This window comes from Myotis myotis, unplaced genomic scaffold (genome assembly GCF_014108235.1).
Source record: "Myotis myotis isolate mMyoMyo1 unplaced genomic scaffold, mMyoMyo1.p scaffold_m19_p_4, whole genome shotgun sequence".
Taxonomy (NCBI): Eukaryota; Metazoa; Chordata; class Mammalia; order Chiroptera; family Vespertilionidae; genus Myotis; species Myotis myotis.
The window spans coordinates 89317986-89333753 of NW_023416346.1; the positions used below are offsets into that span (position 1 = coordinate 89317986).

Here is a 15768-nt window from a genome sequence, read left to right on the forward strand (position 1 = left end):
ACCATTCCTCTCTCTGGGCTTCAATTTCTATATTGGTAACATGAAAGGATTAGACCAGATGGTGTTTTCACATCTCTTCCAACTCTTCCATTTTATTCTTCTTCAATGTACCACACATCTCATGACCTCATCAGCCTTTTTGGGAATGAGCTTTTAGAGAAAGCTCATGTGGACACCTATCATTATAGGATTCCTGAGGGTGTGGATTCCAAGGCTGTTTAGCATTTCTGGCCCCTTTCAAGATATTTTGGCTGCAAATGCATAGACAGTTTGGGACAGATAAGATTCATGTCTTGGGTATTAAAATGAATATTTAGCAGCATCCCCGACTGAGTACAAACCTAGTACCCAGCTACCCAGCTAGACCAAAGTTAGAGTCAAATTCTAGTCCCATTGACAGAACTCAGTAGTGTCATTCAAGGAGCAAGTTACAGGTTCATTTTCTATTTCCTTTCTACCAGCCCTGCAGAAGCATATCTGTAGTTGAGGGGAGAAGTGAAAATCCTCCACTATAGACTGAGAAATATGGGATTCCTAAAGAATGTCATCAACTTTCTGCCAAAGCCACTTTGGAAGTTATGGTACCTCCTACTTGCAATCTGCTGAGCTTGTGTAGGAAGATGCTGTCCTAAAGATACAGTTAACTTAGAGATTTGTTTTCTGAGCTTGGCTCCCCAGAGTAGGATCATGGTTATGTTCTCTAGTTCTAGGGTTCCACTAACATCAAAGAATGATAATCCTGTTCTGCCATAATTGGGCCCTTTGAGGATGATCCAGCTTAATGACATAAGCACTTCTGGCTGCCAAGCCTACCCTGCAGCAGAGCTTGTATATGTCCTGCAATGGTTTCTTGGCTCCATCCCATCTAGTTCAGACAGAGGGAAAAATCATGTCCTACCTGAAACCTGCTCAGCCCTCCCAGGGAGGCAGTTCCAAACACTTTTGGAACCCCTCCAATTGTTGGCCTCTTTTGCCCTCAGCAAGTTGGTGTCTGGCTCCTTGTGGGGAAGAGCTTAGGCCTCATAATCAGCTCCAGTCTCAGCACTACACAAAAGAGGCCTGTTTTTTAAGGCTGAGCATAGCAAAGTGTAAACAAATTAGCAACATACGGATCTCATTTACCTTCCAATCCACATAAGCTGTTACAGAAGGGGAAGGAGCTCAGATGTGTTTTCTTCTGGCACTCTTCTTTAGGCACATTGGAGTAGGCGTTCTGTTTTCCAGCCCCTAAGCCCCTCCCCCAACCCCTTTGCCTTTTCTGTAAGAACATCTTCAGAGCCAAGAAATATTCTGGGTGGCTTCACATCCAGTGGAAAATTGTTCTGTTTGTGGTTAGGGCTCCAAGTCATCCTTCCTGTTGTCTGAATTAGGGCTCTGAGTTCCTTTGGATGGTGTGAGGTAGAGAGGAATGCAGGCAGGGATGGGGAGAACTTGGCAAGCTTATTTAGGGGCCTCCTGCCTTGAGCACAGCTAAAAATAGATCTATCACCTAGCACCCTGGACTGAACCTCATGCTTTGCCCCCATTGTCCTTCACTCTGAAGGTCTAACTCCTGTCCCTTAGACAAGACCCCTGGCCCAGACCATCCCAATGAGTCACTAGAATCTCATGGAAGCAGGCCTCAAGGAATGACAAAAGAGGAGCAGTTGGCTTAGCTATGTATTCCAAGTGGAGGCAATCCTTTTGAAATCAAAGCCCTTGTCATATCTGGTGAATGCAAATAGATGGAAAGTATTGGTAATAATAGCTGTGGTTGGAATCATGCACGCTAACACCACATCATCTCTACAGCATAGGCACAGTCCTTTAGTATAAGGACTGATATCTATGGGGAGGAACTGCCTAACTATGGAGAATATTAGGTAATTAAATTGTCAGATAAAAACTATTATACAATATGTGGAAGCTAAAAAAACTGATAAGATTCCTCACTAGGTTGTGCCAATATTTTTTGGGGGGGCAGATAGCTGGCCAAACTAAACTTCACATGGCCTTTTCCCTGCTGACAGAGGTTTATGGCCATCACAGGGGTTAAGAATTTTAAGCCAGAACGTGTCTTACTTTGTGAGACCCATAACTTTTTTCAGGCTCCATTTCCCATCAAGCAGCCAGGCTACTCTGGGAAGCTAACCTATACCATGTATAGAAACAGAAGCCAGGCTCTTAAAATTAAAGGGACTTTTTACCTCAGGATCCCCATGCACAGTGGTTGGCAAACTCATTAGTCAACAGAGTCAAATATCAACAGTACAACGATTGAAATTTCTTTTGAGAGCCAAATTTTTTAAACTTAAACTATATAGGTAGGCACATTGTTATTAACTTAATTAGGGTACTCCTAAGGTTTAGAAAGAGCCACACTCAAGGGGCCAAAGAGCCGCATGTGGCTCGCGAGCCACAGTTTGCCGACCACAGCCCATGCAGATCACCTAGGGCCTGGAGTAAAGGGTCTTGGGATATTCAGACTTTGAGCAGGGTTAGGGATGGGCTGTCTCTCAGGAGGCCACTAGCTATTCTCTGAAATATTAAGGGCTCTGAGCATGGAGAAAGACACTAAAGAGTCCTATGGAGGGTCTTAACCTTCCAGGATCTTGGGCCCTTACAGACCTTTGTTGTTACTTTGGATAAAGCTTTGGCTACCAGCCTACCACTCTGTCTAGGTGAGCAGTAGGTAAAACTGTTTTAAGTCACTGACTTATTCCTTATAGCCCCATCATCCAGCCTTTGCATAGGCTGGTTCTGACTTTGTTTTGAACAATCATCTTTGATTGGGTGCTATGAATCAAAATAGAATCACACAGACCTGGAGTCAAGTCCAAGCTTTTCTGACCCCATTATGCTACTTTGGGTCAATTACTTTACTTCTCTGAACCTCTGTCTCCCCATCTGCAAAATGAGGACCAGAAGGTCCTGTCCTTTGTCTGTTCTGAGGGTCAGTGTTAAGTGGGGCTGTGGGTTAATGGTGGGGGCATGCAGGTCTCAGGAGGGTGAAGGGAAAGGGGCAGGTGGATTTGCTGGTCAGGCTGCTGAGGATAGCTCTTGGTGTCTCTCCCACAGCTCACTAAGCCTGCGTTACTTCACCTATGGGATTCTCTTTGGTTGTGGCTGTTCCTTCGCCTTTCAGCCATCTCTCGTCATCCTGGGCCACTACTTCCAACGTCGTCTGGGTCTGGCCAATGGTGTAGTGTCTGCTGGGAGTAGCATCTTCTCCATATCCTTCCCCCTTCTCATCAAAATGCTGGGGGCTAAGATAAAGCTTGCCCAAACCTTCCAGGTGCTGAGTACCTTCATGTTTATTCTTACGCTGCTTTCCCTCACCTACCGGCCCCTCCTGCCCAGCTCTCAAGACACCCCAAGCAAGAGAGGTGTCCACACCCTGTGCCAATGCTTTCTGGCTCAACTCAGGAAGTACTTCAACATGCGAGTGTTCCGTCAACGTACCTACCGCATCTGGGCCTTTGGGATTGCTGCTGCTGCCCTTGGTTACTTCGTTCCCTACGTACACCTGGTGAGGAATACCAGGGTGGGCCCACCCTATTTTGTCCCAAGAATCTGCCCTTCACCTGTCTGAAGTGCCAGAAGGTAGGGGTGAAGGACATTGAAAGGACAGAACGGAGACCTTTGGGAAAAAAGACAAACAGTACTTGGAGAGACTCAGAGTGGAAAAGAGCACAGGTTGAGGGAAGATCTCAATGGGAAATAGGGGGAATTCCTTAGGGGAAGGTCCATGCCTGTGGTTTCTCCCACTGGTAAGTCAAGATAGATTTTCAGGAGAAGATAAGTATTACTAGGATTCAGGAGACTGGCCCAGATGACTCAAGGATAGGATTTTCTAAAAGTGTGTTCTATGGAATGCTGGTCTTTGTGGTCAAATAATTCTGTTAAGAAATAACATATATTAGATCTCTTCAGCTTCAAATTGTATAGCAATCTTTTAAGGGTACCAAAAATACCTGCAGTAAATAAATCCTTCAGCTTTGTTTAACCAGCATCTACCCAACTTATATGGCCAAAGAACTGTCACTTATAGTCCAGTTATCTTTCATAGACCTCATGTTTCTTAAAACACACTTTTAGAAGTATTACTCTAAAGTTGGTGGATCCTTCTCCCCTGGTGACCTACTGTTTCCCCGGTCTGTCAGTTCTGGGTCAGGGAATAGGGAGGTTGTAGAAGAACCATTGGTTTTCTCAGTTGTTAAGGCTGTATTCTTTCCTGCCAGGACTTGGAGATACCCACTCACCTCAGCTATTGTTCAAAAGCCCAGGATCTAGAGAACCAGGAGATATGTAGCCTTTTAAACTTTAGAAGCAGCCAGGGAATTTGCCCCAGAGCTGGGGCTACAAGGAAGGAAGTTCTTGTCATAGTCCAGACAAGTAAGCAGTTGAGGGTTCTGAATATGCCAATAGCTAACCAGTCAGCTCCTCTTTTTTCTCCTGTCCTGGGGGGGGTTTATGATATGCTTTTCAGATGAAGTATGTGGAAGAGGAGTTCTTGGAAATCAAGCAGACCTGGGTGCTCTTGGTGTGTATTGGGGCTACCTCAGGCCTCGGGCGCCTTGTATCAGGCCGTGTCAGTGACTCCATTCCTGGACTTAAGAAGATCTACTTGCAGGTGAGTGTGGCCATGCTGTCCACTGTGGGGAATAACACTTTGCCAAAGATGTTAGGTTATCCCCACTTTTTAGGATAAAATGGTAGGTTGTGTCATTGCTGCACCCTGGGCCTCAGCTCTGACACCAGCTTGTTGTACAACATGGGAAAGTCAATAAAATTATCTGACCCTCAGTTTCCCTTGCTTTCAAATGAATGCAATCATACTTCTTTTTACTTTTTCATCAAGATTGAGAACAATATAAATGGAACCTTGAAGACCATTTTCAAGGAAACATTTATTAATAATGGCTCTCTCATCTGAAAGAGGGAAAGTGAGGCCAGGAGTTAGATGTTGCCCCCAGTGAGGGGTGATCTCATAGCTACCCTAAACTCTCTTGGAGGGTCTTGGGCATCTGTGTCTCTCTCCTCTAGGCTCTATACCCAGTGTCTCTCTCCTCTAGGTTAGGCCCAAGGCCCATCACCTCTTATATTTCCAGAGATACTTGGCACCAAGCCCTAGCTGTTAAATGTCATCCTCCTTTTTTTATTTATTGATTGACTTTTAGAGAGAGAGGAAAAGAGAAAGAGAGATTTGTTATTCCACTTATTTATTCATTGGTTGATTCTTGTATGTGCCCTGACTGGGGATCGAACCTTCAACCTTGGTATATCAGGACGATGCTCTAACCAACTGAGCTAGCCAGCCAGGGCCTAAATGCCATCCTCTTGATTGACACAGAAAAGGTCAGATCACTCCCCTTCTCTAAGCCTCACTTTCTTCATTTGTACAGTGAGAATAATTATTGTTCCTATCCCACCTCACAGGTGAGGATTAAAAAAAAATCTATGTGTGACCCAGTTTTGAGAAGTCAAAAAAATGTTACAGCCATGCAAGTTTTTAATCCTTCTGACAGTGACATAAATAGCCTCATATTGTGGCAAGTAGCCTCATGGATATTCAAGAGGCCACTTTCTGTGTGAACTGGGCTCTGGTCTGGTTGGAATAGACTACTGCTCAAGTTGTCTATCGTTGTCTATAGAAATATTGCCTTTATGATGTGGTTCATGCTTTTTGCTCCTGTAGCTGTGTTTACTAGAAGGTACCTAAGTATGAAACCCTGTGGAGGGGTGATGGCAGTCCCAGAAAACATGTTATCACCATCAGGAAGTGGTTGAGTTCTGACTCCCCTGAGGAAGCCCTAAAATCATTTTTTTCAAAGGGCCCTAACTACACTCACAGCAGGGATTTCTTTGTCTTCTGACAGACCAAAGTCTTTTCCTAAATACCATCAGATGTCCTGGACAAGGTTTCCTATTGTATTTAACTCTGTGTTAGGTTTGCCAGAACTGGTTAATCTGCTTTGTCAGAGCTAGGGGTGCCCTTATGATTCATCCAGTCCAATCTCTCATACTGATGGAGAAACTGAGGAAATGACTTAGACAGTAGTAGCAGAGCTGAACTCCTATGTTATGCCCTTTTCATATTCCACTTTACTCTAAGTGATGGAAGGAAAAGCCAAGTCCCAGAGATGATAAAAAACTTGACCACGGTCAAACCAAAAGCCTATAATTAAGATAAGGAAATTATGAAAATTTGAATTCCTGTGCAAATATCAGCAAGTGACTTATCTGGGTATATTTTTACATGGGAGTATGTGTGGCTTTTCCAGCCTCTTCTACATGACACCCCTGCATGTCTTTCCTGTAAGTATCAGCAGCTCCAAGATGCCAAAGGTTAGTGAAAATCAGGGTAAGCTATCACTGGACCTAGACTTTATCTTGATGAGAGGCAGTAAGTAGCCCTGCCTAGCCACATAGCTCAGTTGTCACCACAGTCCCTAGGAGAGTGGTAGGGCATGAGCAGCTTTTGCTTTCTATTGTGCAGATTGAGTTCCAATGGAGGCAGAGGCATTATCAGCCGTGGGCAAACTATGGCCCGCGGGCCGAATCCGGCCCGTTTGAAATGAATAAAACTAAAAAAAAAAAAGACCATACCCTTTTATGTAATGATGTTTACTTTGAATTTATATCAGTTCACACAAACACTCCATCCATGCTTTTGTTCCGGCCCTCCGGTCCAGTTTAAGAACCCATTGTGGCCCTCGAGTCAAAAAGTTTGCCCAACCCTGCATTAGATAGTCAGAAGCAGAACTAGGCTTAGGGCCAGTGCTTCTGCTGACCACTTCCTCTATCCACCCACCTCTCTCTCTCCCTTTGCAATCTTATTTGACCCATTTTATCACTTAGAGTAATATCAAACAATTTTAGAGCATTGTAGCTGAAACTATCAACTCCCCCATTTCATAAGTGAGGAACTGAAGCCCAGAGAGGGAAAGTGACTTGTCCAAACTCATCCTGCTGTTGTCTCAGGCTAAGAGTACAAAACAATGGATAAACTTCTTTCTCTTGAGTTACTCAAGATACTCCATCAGAGGAATTTGCTCCCCTTCTTTCTCCCTGGGTATGGGACTGGGAGAGGAAAGGAGTGTATACATAGCTTCAAGTGTTCTGAAGAGCCATCCTCTAGCCAGTGGTTCTCAACCTTCCTAATGCCGCGACCTTTTAATACAGTTCCTCATGTTGTGGTGACCCCTAACCATAAAATTATTTTTGTTGCTACTTCATAACTGTAATTTTGCTACTGTTATGAATCGTAATGTAAATATCTGATATGCTATATGTGTTTTCCGATGGTCGCAACCCACAAGTTGAGAACCGCTGCGTCTAGACAAGCGGTTCCCAACCTGTGGGTCACAACCCTTTTGGAGGTCGAACGACACTTTCACAGGGGTCGCCTAAGACCATCCTGCATATCAGATATTTACATTATGATTCATAACAGTAGCAACATTACAGTTATGAAGTAGCAACGAAAATAATTTTATGGTTGGGTCACAACATGAGGAACTGTATTTAAAGGGCCAGAAGGTTGAGAACCACTGGTCTAGACCCTGTGGTTCCTACTTTTGGAGAAGACTGGTACATGTGTCTGGTGTCAAGTCCCTGGGCAGTCTGTTGGAAAAGAAAGGCTGATAATCTGCAGATCAGCTTCACTTTGAGCCAATTGTTGGGGGCTGATTCTCAGTTCCAAGAGAGATTTTTAATTTCCAAACCTTGTTTGGCAGTGCCTCATTGAGGATGTTAGGAGGCAGATAGATATAGTAGATAGCAATTAAAGCAGAATAAAATAAGTTAATTGGGTCTTTTGTGTTGTATAATGGTACTTACTCTTAATTGCCATACCATTATGGCTTATATATTGATAGGTAGGTCTAATTTTATCTTGTAGTTGTTCATGAATCTACTAGAGAAGAAGCTGGGATATCTGATTTCTTATTCCTAGATTCTGCCTAAATATTGCAAAAACAGTCTGGGAAAAGTTCCACAGTCCCCCAACCAGGAGATTTCCTCAGATGGCATGGCCAGGACATTTCTTATCCTCTCTAAAAAACAACTCATGAAGCTAACAACCTTATTGACAGCAACAACATAGACTTGCAGTTAAATAGAAGCTCTCTAAAAAACTTTGAATCTTTTAATGTAGGACTTAGAAAGGGCATAAGTAACTATTTAGTCCAACTGCTCTCTCTGTTGACACCCTGCTGCCCCATTTTTTAAATGGTAGGAATGAAGCTCTGAAAAAGGTGTGATTTGCTATGTGGTCTTGACTGGCAAGCATAATATGACCGACCTCAGGCCCTTGCTTCTCTAGGTCATCTCCTTCCTGCTCTTGGGCCTGATGTCCATGATGATTCCCCTGTGCAGGGGCTTCGGAGGCCTCATCGTTGTCTGCCTCTTCCTGGGCCTTTGCGATGGCTTCTTCATCACCATCATGGCCCCCATCGCATTTGAACTGGTGGGCCCAATGCAGGCCTCGCAGGCCATTGGCTACCTCCTGGGCATGATGGCCCTGCCAATGATTGCTGGGCCCCCCATTGCAGGTGAGGCTGATATTAAAAGAAGGGTATGAGTAGGGGAGTCCTATCTTCCCTGGGTCCTTGCTTTCCTGAATACTTCTACTTAATTTTCCCTTCCTCTTAGTCTCTGTTTTAGCAGCCTTGTCAGAGTGCATGAAACCCCATACCACTATTGGTGAAAGAAACTAAGCACAGTATATGTGCATTAATTCATTTTGGGTAATAAGCTTTTCATGGCTGTATATCTGTTTCAGTGGAGTTATATTGTAGACAGCATGGATGTTTCCAAGATGCTAGAGAGAGAAATGGGTTTGTCCTTCTTGACCATTCTATTGATCTAGTATACTTTTTTTTCCCACAGGCAAGTAATTATTTGCAAGGTAGCTAGGCAGGAAGCAAAGAGAAGGTGGGCCCTAATTTTATCAAGACTTAAAGACACCCCTCTCCTCCTCTATTGGCTTCTGAACTGAGCCTATAGAAGATATTTGATTAAGGTAGCATCCCAGGACTGGGCTAGTGAGGGTCACTTCCAGAAGGCAGCAGGCAAAGTGTTGGCTTTCTATCTTTCATAACTCCCAGTTTCTCCACTCTCTAAGAATGGCATTGTTGGTACCCCAGAAAATATAGGAAACAAGGAAAACCAATGGGAAAAGAACTTTATTTCCTTCCTTTAGGATTTATGGAAAATATTAATTAATGGGCTAGCTTTTCCTAGGCTAGCCAACTGGGATAACTCAACAAATATTCGTTGAACACAAATTCTGTGCAAGCTATCTTAAGGTTACTGGTCATGCTGCATAACAGTGGCAAAGCTTCCAGTCAGGCCTTTGTGTCACAGCCATACTGCCCACTGAGCGAGGGGAGTCTCTACCCAGCCCCTGAACCCAAAGATAGGTCCCAGAATCCACATCTCTTTCTAGTTTGCTTACCTCCTAAGGAGACCAAGAGACTACTTGTCTTTATTCAGTAGTGTTTCTGGACTCATTCCTCCTATGTGGTGGCTCACATTAGCTTCTGAAGGTGAGCAGAAGCCTAGCATCCCATGCCAAACACATCCATAGTATTCATAATTAGAGGAACCCAGAGCGACCAACCACATCTGAATCTTGAAGGAAGGATATACATAGAGCTTCCTCTTTGGGCAAAAGGAAACTTAAGAGAAAGGACAAATAGAAACTTGGCTGAATTGTTCCACAAGAACATTCTAGCCCAAGTTGGGGATGGGAGGTTATATCACTGAGAACCAAGACAAGACTTGACCATATTCTGTGGAGTTCTTTTAAATTAGCTTTCCTCTTTTAAATTAACTCCATACCTGAGAGTGACTAGAAGTTAGCTGTAGCTTCATGAAAGTCACATATGGAGAACTTTAAGATAAGTTTCATTAGCTTCTTTCATAATGAGCCTTAGCCTCAAGGACCTGCAGTTCCAGTGCCTCAGAGGAGTCACCTGCTCTTGTAATAGAGGTTAATTTCTTACAAGTTGAAGCATTCCTTGAGTCAAGGTAGTTCAGGTCAAAATTCTCTAGATAGGTATCATTATGGCCCCTAGAAGAGATAGAGAACAACTTTGGGCAGTAGGGCAAAGCTGAGCTTGACTTTTCTCTCTTAACTGTTTCAGGCCTCCTCCGAAACTGTTTTGGGGACTACCATGTGGCCTTCTACTTTGCTGGTGTGCCCCCAATAATTGGAGCTGTAATCCTCTTCTTTGTCCCTCTGATGCATCAAAGGATGTTCAAGGAAGAGCAAAGGGATTCCAGCAAGGACAAGATGTTGGCCCCTGACCCAGACCCCAGTGGGGAGCTGCTACCAGGCTCTCCCACCCCTGAGGAACCAATCTAATGCCAATTGCTTGTGATTGTGTGATCCTCTCCAACCCCTTTCCTTTACCCCACACTGCTCAGCATTTACATTTTTGCCACCAGCACACTTGTTCCCAAACCTTGTGCACACTGCATTTCAGCCACCTGACCATACCTTTGGAGCTAAAGTTCCAAGTGTTCCAAACTCAATCAAATTCTCTTCATGAATGCCTTTAAACTTGCCAGGGTTCTTCTCCTTCAATGATCTAGTAAAGCTTGGGATCACCCCCCTGGCTTTTGGAACCTCTCCCTATATCTTCTAACACTTGGAGGATGGGGGGCATGGGACCTCTTGGCCCAAGCCTGTTAGTCATCCACTAGAAGCAACTCTAAAAGGTGCTATTGTGTCCCCAGGAGCCTGGTGGGAAGACCCAAGCCTCTGTGTGCTGAGGAGCTTCTTGCCATCTGACCTTAGAAGCTGCTGGTGAAGGGGGCTGGAGGAAGGGCAGAGAGTAAAATGGAGCAACAAGCCTTATTTAGCCTCAGAGTCTATGACTTCCCAAGAACTGTGGGTGCTGTTAGTTTAAAAGTGTACAGATAGTTTCCCCATCATCTGGTTGGTTACAGTCTGATTCCTTCTTCCCTTTTTCCTTCTTTCCCCTATACTTCCTCCTCATTTTTTTCTCTCTGTTTCTTTTTATGACTGTCATAGACACACAGGTGCTTAAAGAAAGGAGGGACCCAGAGCTTGAGCCAATCAGCCTTACCTTGGTCTAGCCCCTCCCTAATAGTAGCATCAGTCACACTCATCTCATGCTGAGCCACACCTCACCTTTTGGGTCAAGCTGCTATAATCATAGACTGGAAGAGTAGAATATCACATAGGGAAGGGGCCTTAAACAACACTCACTGATTTTTATAGATTTCCCAAGCCAGTGCTTAACCTGCAGGCCTTCCCAAGCTCCCCATCCTTTTATCTGTCAAAGTGTGAAGCAATCCCTTTCCTCTCAGCAGTCAGAGGAGGCCTGTGGAGAGGCAACTCAAATTGCTGAAGCACCATCTCTTCTATCATTATTCATGACAGATCTATATTTCCACCTCGGCTAGGCCAGGAATGGGAATGTTTTGGGAAAAATCCAATTCCTAACCTGGATCCCCAAAAGGTAGAGGCAGCAGCTACACAAAGGGTTGAACAGTTTCTTTTAAGAAATTGAAACCTTACTAGCCTTTACCAACCAATGTGTCCCTCATGCTGTGCATACTGGGCCACTCTGATTAGTGGACATTAAAGTTGCTAGGAAAGGTCAACTCTGGACTACGTTTACCCCTCTAAAATAGGTGCCAGATGATTCCCTATACTCAGACTCTGTGCAACAGTCTTGCTGAGGAGCATTCACAACTCACCTCATTAGGAGTTCAACCTCTCTCCTCACTCAGCCTCTGCATCTCTTTCTCCTTATTCTGGGCCTTGGTCTGTTGTGTCCCTGTTACCTAAACTTTTTCTCATCTTCTTGCAAGGCATCTTTGACTGTCACTTGGAGCTAACAGTAACTTGCCACCTCAAGCCAGGGCCAGAAGGATGAGATTGCTGTTTGGGGGCTCCAAAGAAGACAGTAACCCCTACCCATGAGTTTTTCCATTAAAAATAGGCAGCTGGGGCATTGTTGGCTTATGATGGCCTCAATGACTTGATCCCCCTCCACTGATCCTGGTTCAGCTCTTATCAATTACTCAAAGGAAAACACACTGGTTTCTTGGCTCTGTGGGTAGGAAGGGGCTTAATTACTATCCTATCAGTTCAAACAGCAGTGGAACAGGAGGAGAGACCACTGATAATGTTGGATCAACAAAGTCCCTGCTTCCATTCCTCCTTGCCCCTCCCAACACCAAATCACTTGTGGGCAGTTCTGCAGGGCCTCCTTTGTTGCACCTGGTGTGAATAGATCTTTAGAATCTGGCTACCACTCACTTCTCTCCAGAGGAAGGAATGTCATTCACAGGTCAAAAATCTACCTTATCAGGTGTCACATAACATTGAGGGTGTCAATTCTTCCACACATGTGCATGTGCATGTGTGCGCTTGTGTGCTTATGGAGAGAATGTTGGTTGGTGAAAACAGCATAGTATTAATGTTTAGGGTAGGATGAATCCATAGTCAAATCTAGAAGAATGAACAAAATTTGGGAGCTTCAAACCTGAAACATTAAATCCAAAAAAAGTTTGGAACAAAATAAACAACTAAAAATCTAGCTTTGGTATGTATGTTGCCTACAAGGGTGAAATGGTTTTAAGCTGGCTAACAGCAGGAAGTTTGGTTTCAGAACTGAAATCTCATTTCAAATCAAATTTATGCCAGGGTCTATACTTTCTGTGAGATCCATAGGGGTTTGAAGTTGGGTGGACTGTTCAGGATTGGATCTTTAAGGAAGCTCTGAAGTGGAAAAGTGGTTACTTCACAAGATGAAAACATGGTGAGTGGCTGAGTTGGAGTAGAGGCCCTGCCAAAGCCACCACTGTGTTATAAATATGCAATGTTGAAAATGAGCAAAGACCTAGAAATAATCCATTTCAAGACCCCTTTCCTCTCCCTTATTACTGATGGGGGAACCTGAAGGGACTGGTATACCTGGATTACATAGCCAGGCAGCAACAGAGACATTGACTGTGAAGCAGAAAAGACGTACAACAGTGACAAAGCTGGGAGTAAACTTTGAGTCTCCCAGGTCTATACTCTGCATTAAATTGAAGTGAGGAAACTAAGACCTAGAGATAAGAAAGGACTACAGGTTCACGTAGTTCATCAGTGACAGCGCAGGTTGAGACTTGAACTATGGTAATTAACTTCCAGTGTAGACCAAACCCCTCATTTTACAGATGAGGAAAACTAACCCAAGGAGGGGAAACTGAGTTACCCACTTCATTCAACAACTATGTAGTGAGACCATTTCCATAAGAGTGTCAGCAGGAACAGCTCTGAGCAAAAATAAAATCTAATGAGCCAAATCTGACTTTTAGCATACCCCATCTTTTCATGATTACTCTCATTCCAAACTGACACATAATTTTGGTGTTATCTCTTCCCAAGCACTCCAGACCTTCATGCAGCCTTGGCCTTGGAGAGTTGGTCCCACCTACTGCCATTTCACCCTCCAAAACCCAAGAGGCACAAATAAACTCCACACATTGGGCAGAAGAGAGGCAAAAAAGGGATTAGTTTCCTTTGGGAGAGGCTGGTTTACCAGTAGCTCTTGGCTACTGATGGGTTCTCTCCTGACTCAGTGCAGACATCCTTAGGATGGCAGCCTCCTTATCTCCTCTCACTGAGACTAATTACTCTGTCCTGCTGCCTGGCCCCAGGCTCTGTCACCCAAGGTGGCTTACCCCTTAGTCCCTCCCCACAGTAGCCCTAGGACTCCAATCTGTGTTTGATCACTCAGGATCATTAGATTTCAAAACTGTGGAATCCCATAATTTTTATCAGCATATGCTTCCCTCCAGGGCCTTTTCACATCTGAAGAGGCCGCCAGCAACTCCCTCCCACATCACAGAAGCAGAGCAGGCCTGCTGATAGGGGTTACATTGCCCCCAACAAATCTTGTTGTCTGACAACTAGTACTGAGATAGGGTAGGTGTTGGTTTGAACCGGAGCGGGAAACAAATTCTGAAATTCTAATAAACTGAAATGGAGACTGTACGTCAGTGATGGCGAACCTATGACACACGTGTCAGAGGTGACACGCGAACTCATTTTTTTTTTTGGTTGATTTTTCTTTGTTAAATGGCATTTAAATATATATAAAATAAATATAAAAAATATACATCTTTGTTTTACTATGGTTGCAAATATCAAAAAATTTCTATATGTGACACAGCACCAGAGTTAAGTTAGGGTTTTTCAAAATGCTGACACGCCAAGCTCAAAAGGTTCGCCATCACTGCTCTAGGTTTTTAGATTCCTGCCTTCCAGCTCTCTCTAGTGGTCACCAAAGGAAGCGTTGCATGCCTGGTTTTTAAAGTCATTTCAGCAATATTTTCTAGGGTCCTGCTTTGTGAGTTCACTCTGCTAGAACCCATGAATTTCAGGAATGATAGGAACAGGGGTGGAGAAAACAAAGAGAAAAAATACAAGGAGGAATTTCCACTATATTATAAGACACTTTTTCCTCTTCTGGACTCCAGCGGCCCTGAGCATATGGACCTCAGCCCATTTGGGCCACCACGCCCCTTCTCCAACCAAGACCACAGCATTTCTCTCTTCATCACCCCACAACTGGTCTCCGGCGGGCCAGAACCACCTGCAAGAACTAAGTGCTCCTCAACGTGGGTTTCTTGTTGAGCTGGAACAGGATAAAATTAGCCAATCGCTCACATCTACTAAGTGGGAGATTGTGGAGGAGGGAAGGGCAGAGCTGAGCCCAGCTGTGCTTCTGCCCTGGCCAGAGAGGTAGACTGTCAACACCTCCGTCCTCTCCAGGTCGTACCATAGACTGTGGTCCCACCCCAGAGATGGGGGCTAGAGAGGCGCGAGGTGACCACAAGTCTTCTTCCCATTGCACACCCACCCTGCACTGCCCTTGCAATGACTGGGGCTCGGAATCCAGTGATGTGCTAAGGGATACCATTTTCCACCAGGTCCCATACACACCCCACACTCAGGAAATGCCTGGGAATGGAGATGTAGCTGGAAGTGGGGCGGGGAACAGGGCCTTGGCTGCTGCCCCAATCCTTCCACTGTCCTTAGGTCACCTTGGGCAGGGAGGGTGTCAGTTCCGGCCCCTCCATGGCCCTCCATCCATTTCCCTGTCTGGGAAGGGTAAAAATCCGGAAACCTCCAGGGAGATGCATCTGCAGGAAAGTGGGAGGGCCCAGCCCCAGGTGCACACAACTGTCTACAGAGCGAGATGGACAAACAACAGCTTCCCTGTGTCGAGGGCTCAGCTGCTCCTCGATCCCCCGCCCCCACTGCCCTGTGCATGCCACTACCACCAGGGACTGCAGCATCGACACCCCCACCCCATGTTCCATCTGGAGCCCTCAAGGGGATCTGGCTGGACTCCCTACCAGATTTGGCTGCAAGGCCTCAAGGCAGCAGCTAGTGGAGGTCCTGAGTGATTTCAAGCAGGAAGCCAGCTGGGTGAGGAGTCTGAGGGCAGGAACCGCCTCCAGGAAATGCTTGGGTCAGAGCAGCCATCGTTCTCTGCTCCCCCTCTCCAATCTCCAACCCTAGGCTGGGCCTGCTGGACAGCCTCCTCCATGCAGCTCAGTACAGTGGAACTGCTTCTGCCCAAGCATTGGTCCACCTATCAACCTCTCCCCACCCCAGTCTGCATAAAAGCTGTACCAGCACTCCAGAGAGCAATCACACTGGTGGGAACTCCAAGCTCAGGCCCACTCCCCCACCATGCAGTCCCCAGATACCACCCAGGGAGAAGCTTAGCCCCCACCAGCTGCCCTATG

The 15768-nt window shown here is 45.2% G+C and overlaps 1 protein-coding gene across 2 annotated transcripts in view; it reads left to right on the plus strand.

Annotated features, from left to right (window-relative positions):
• Window positions 1-13314, plus strand: part of SLC16A2 (solute carrier family 16 member 2) — a 178442-nt gene extending 165128 nt beyond the window's left edge. The window contains exons 3-6 of one of the 2 annotated variants that reach the window (XM_036304076.1): window positions 3058-3508; window positions 4469-4612; window positions 8306-8534; window positions 10131-13314. In XM_036304076.1, coding sequence (XP_036159969.1) covers window positions 3058-3508; window positions 4469-4612; window positions 8306-8534; window positions 10131-10351 — 1045 coding nt within the window. In that variant the 3' untranslated portion in view covers window positions 10352-13314. The remainder of the gene's footprint in view (window positions 1-3057; window positions 3509-4468; window positions 4613-8305; window positions 8535-10130) is intronic. The other variant, XM_036304077.1, reaches the window with a different exon arrangement.
• The last annotated feature ends 2454 nt before the right edge of the window (window positions 13315-15768 follow it).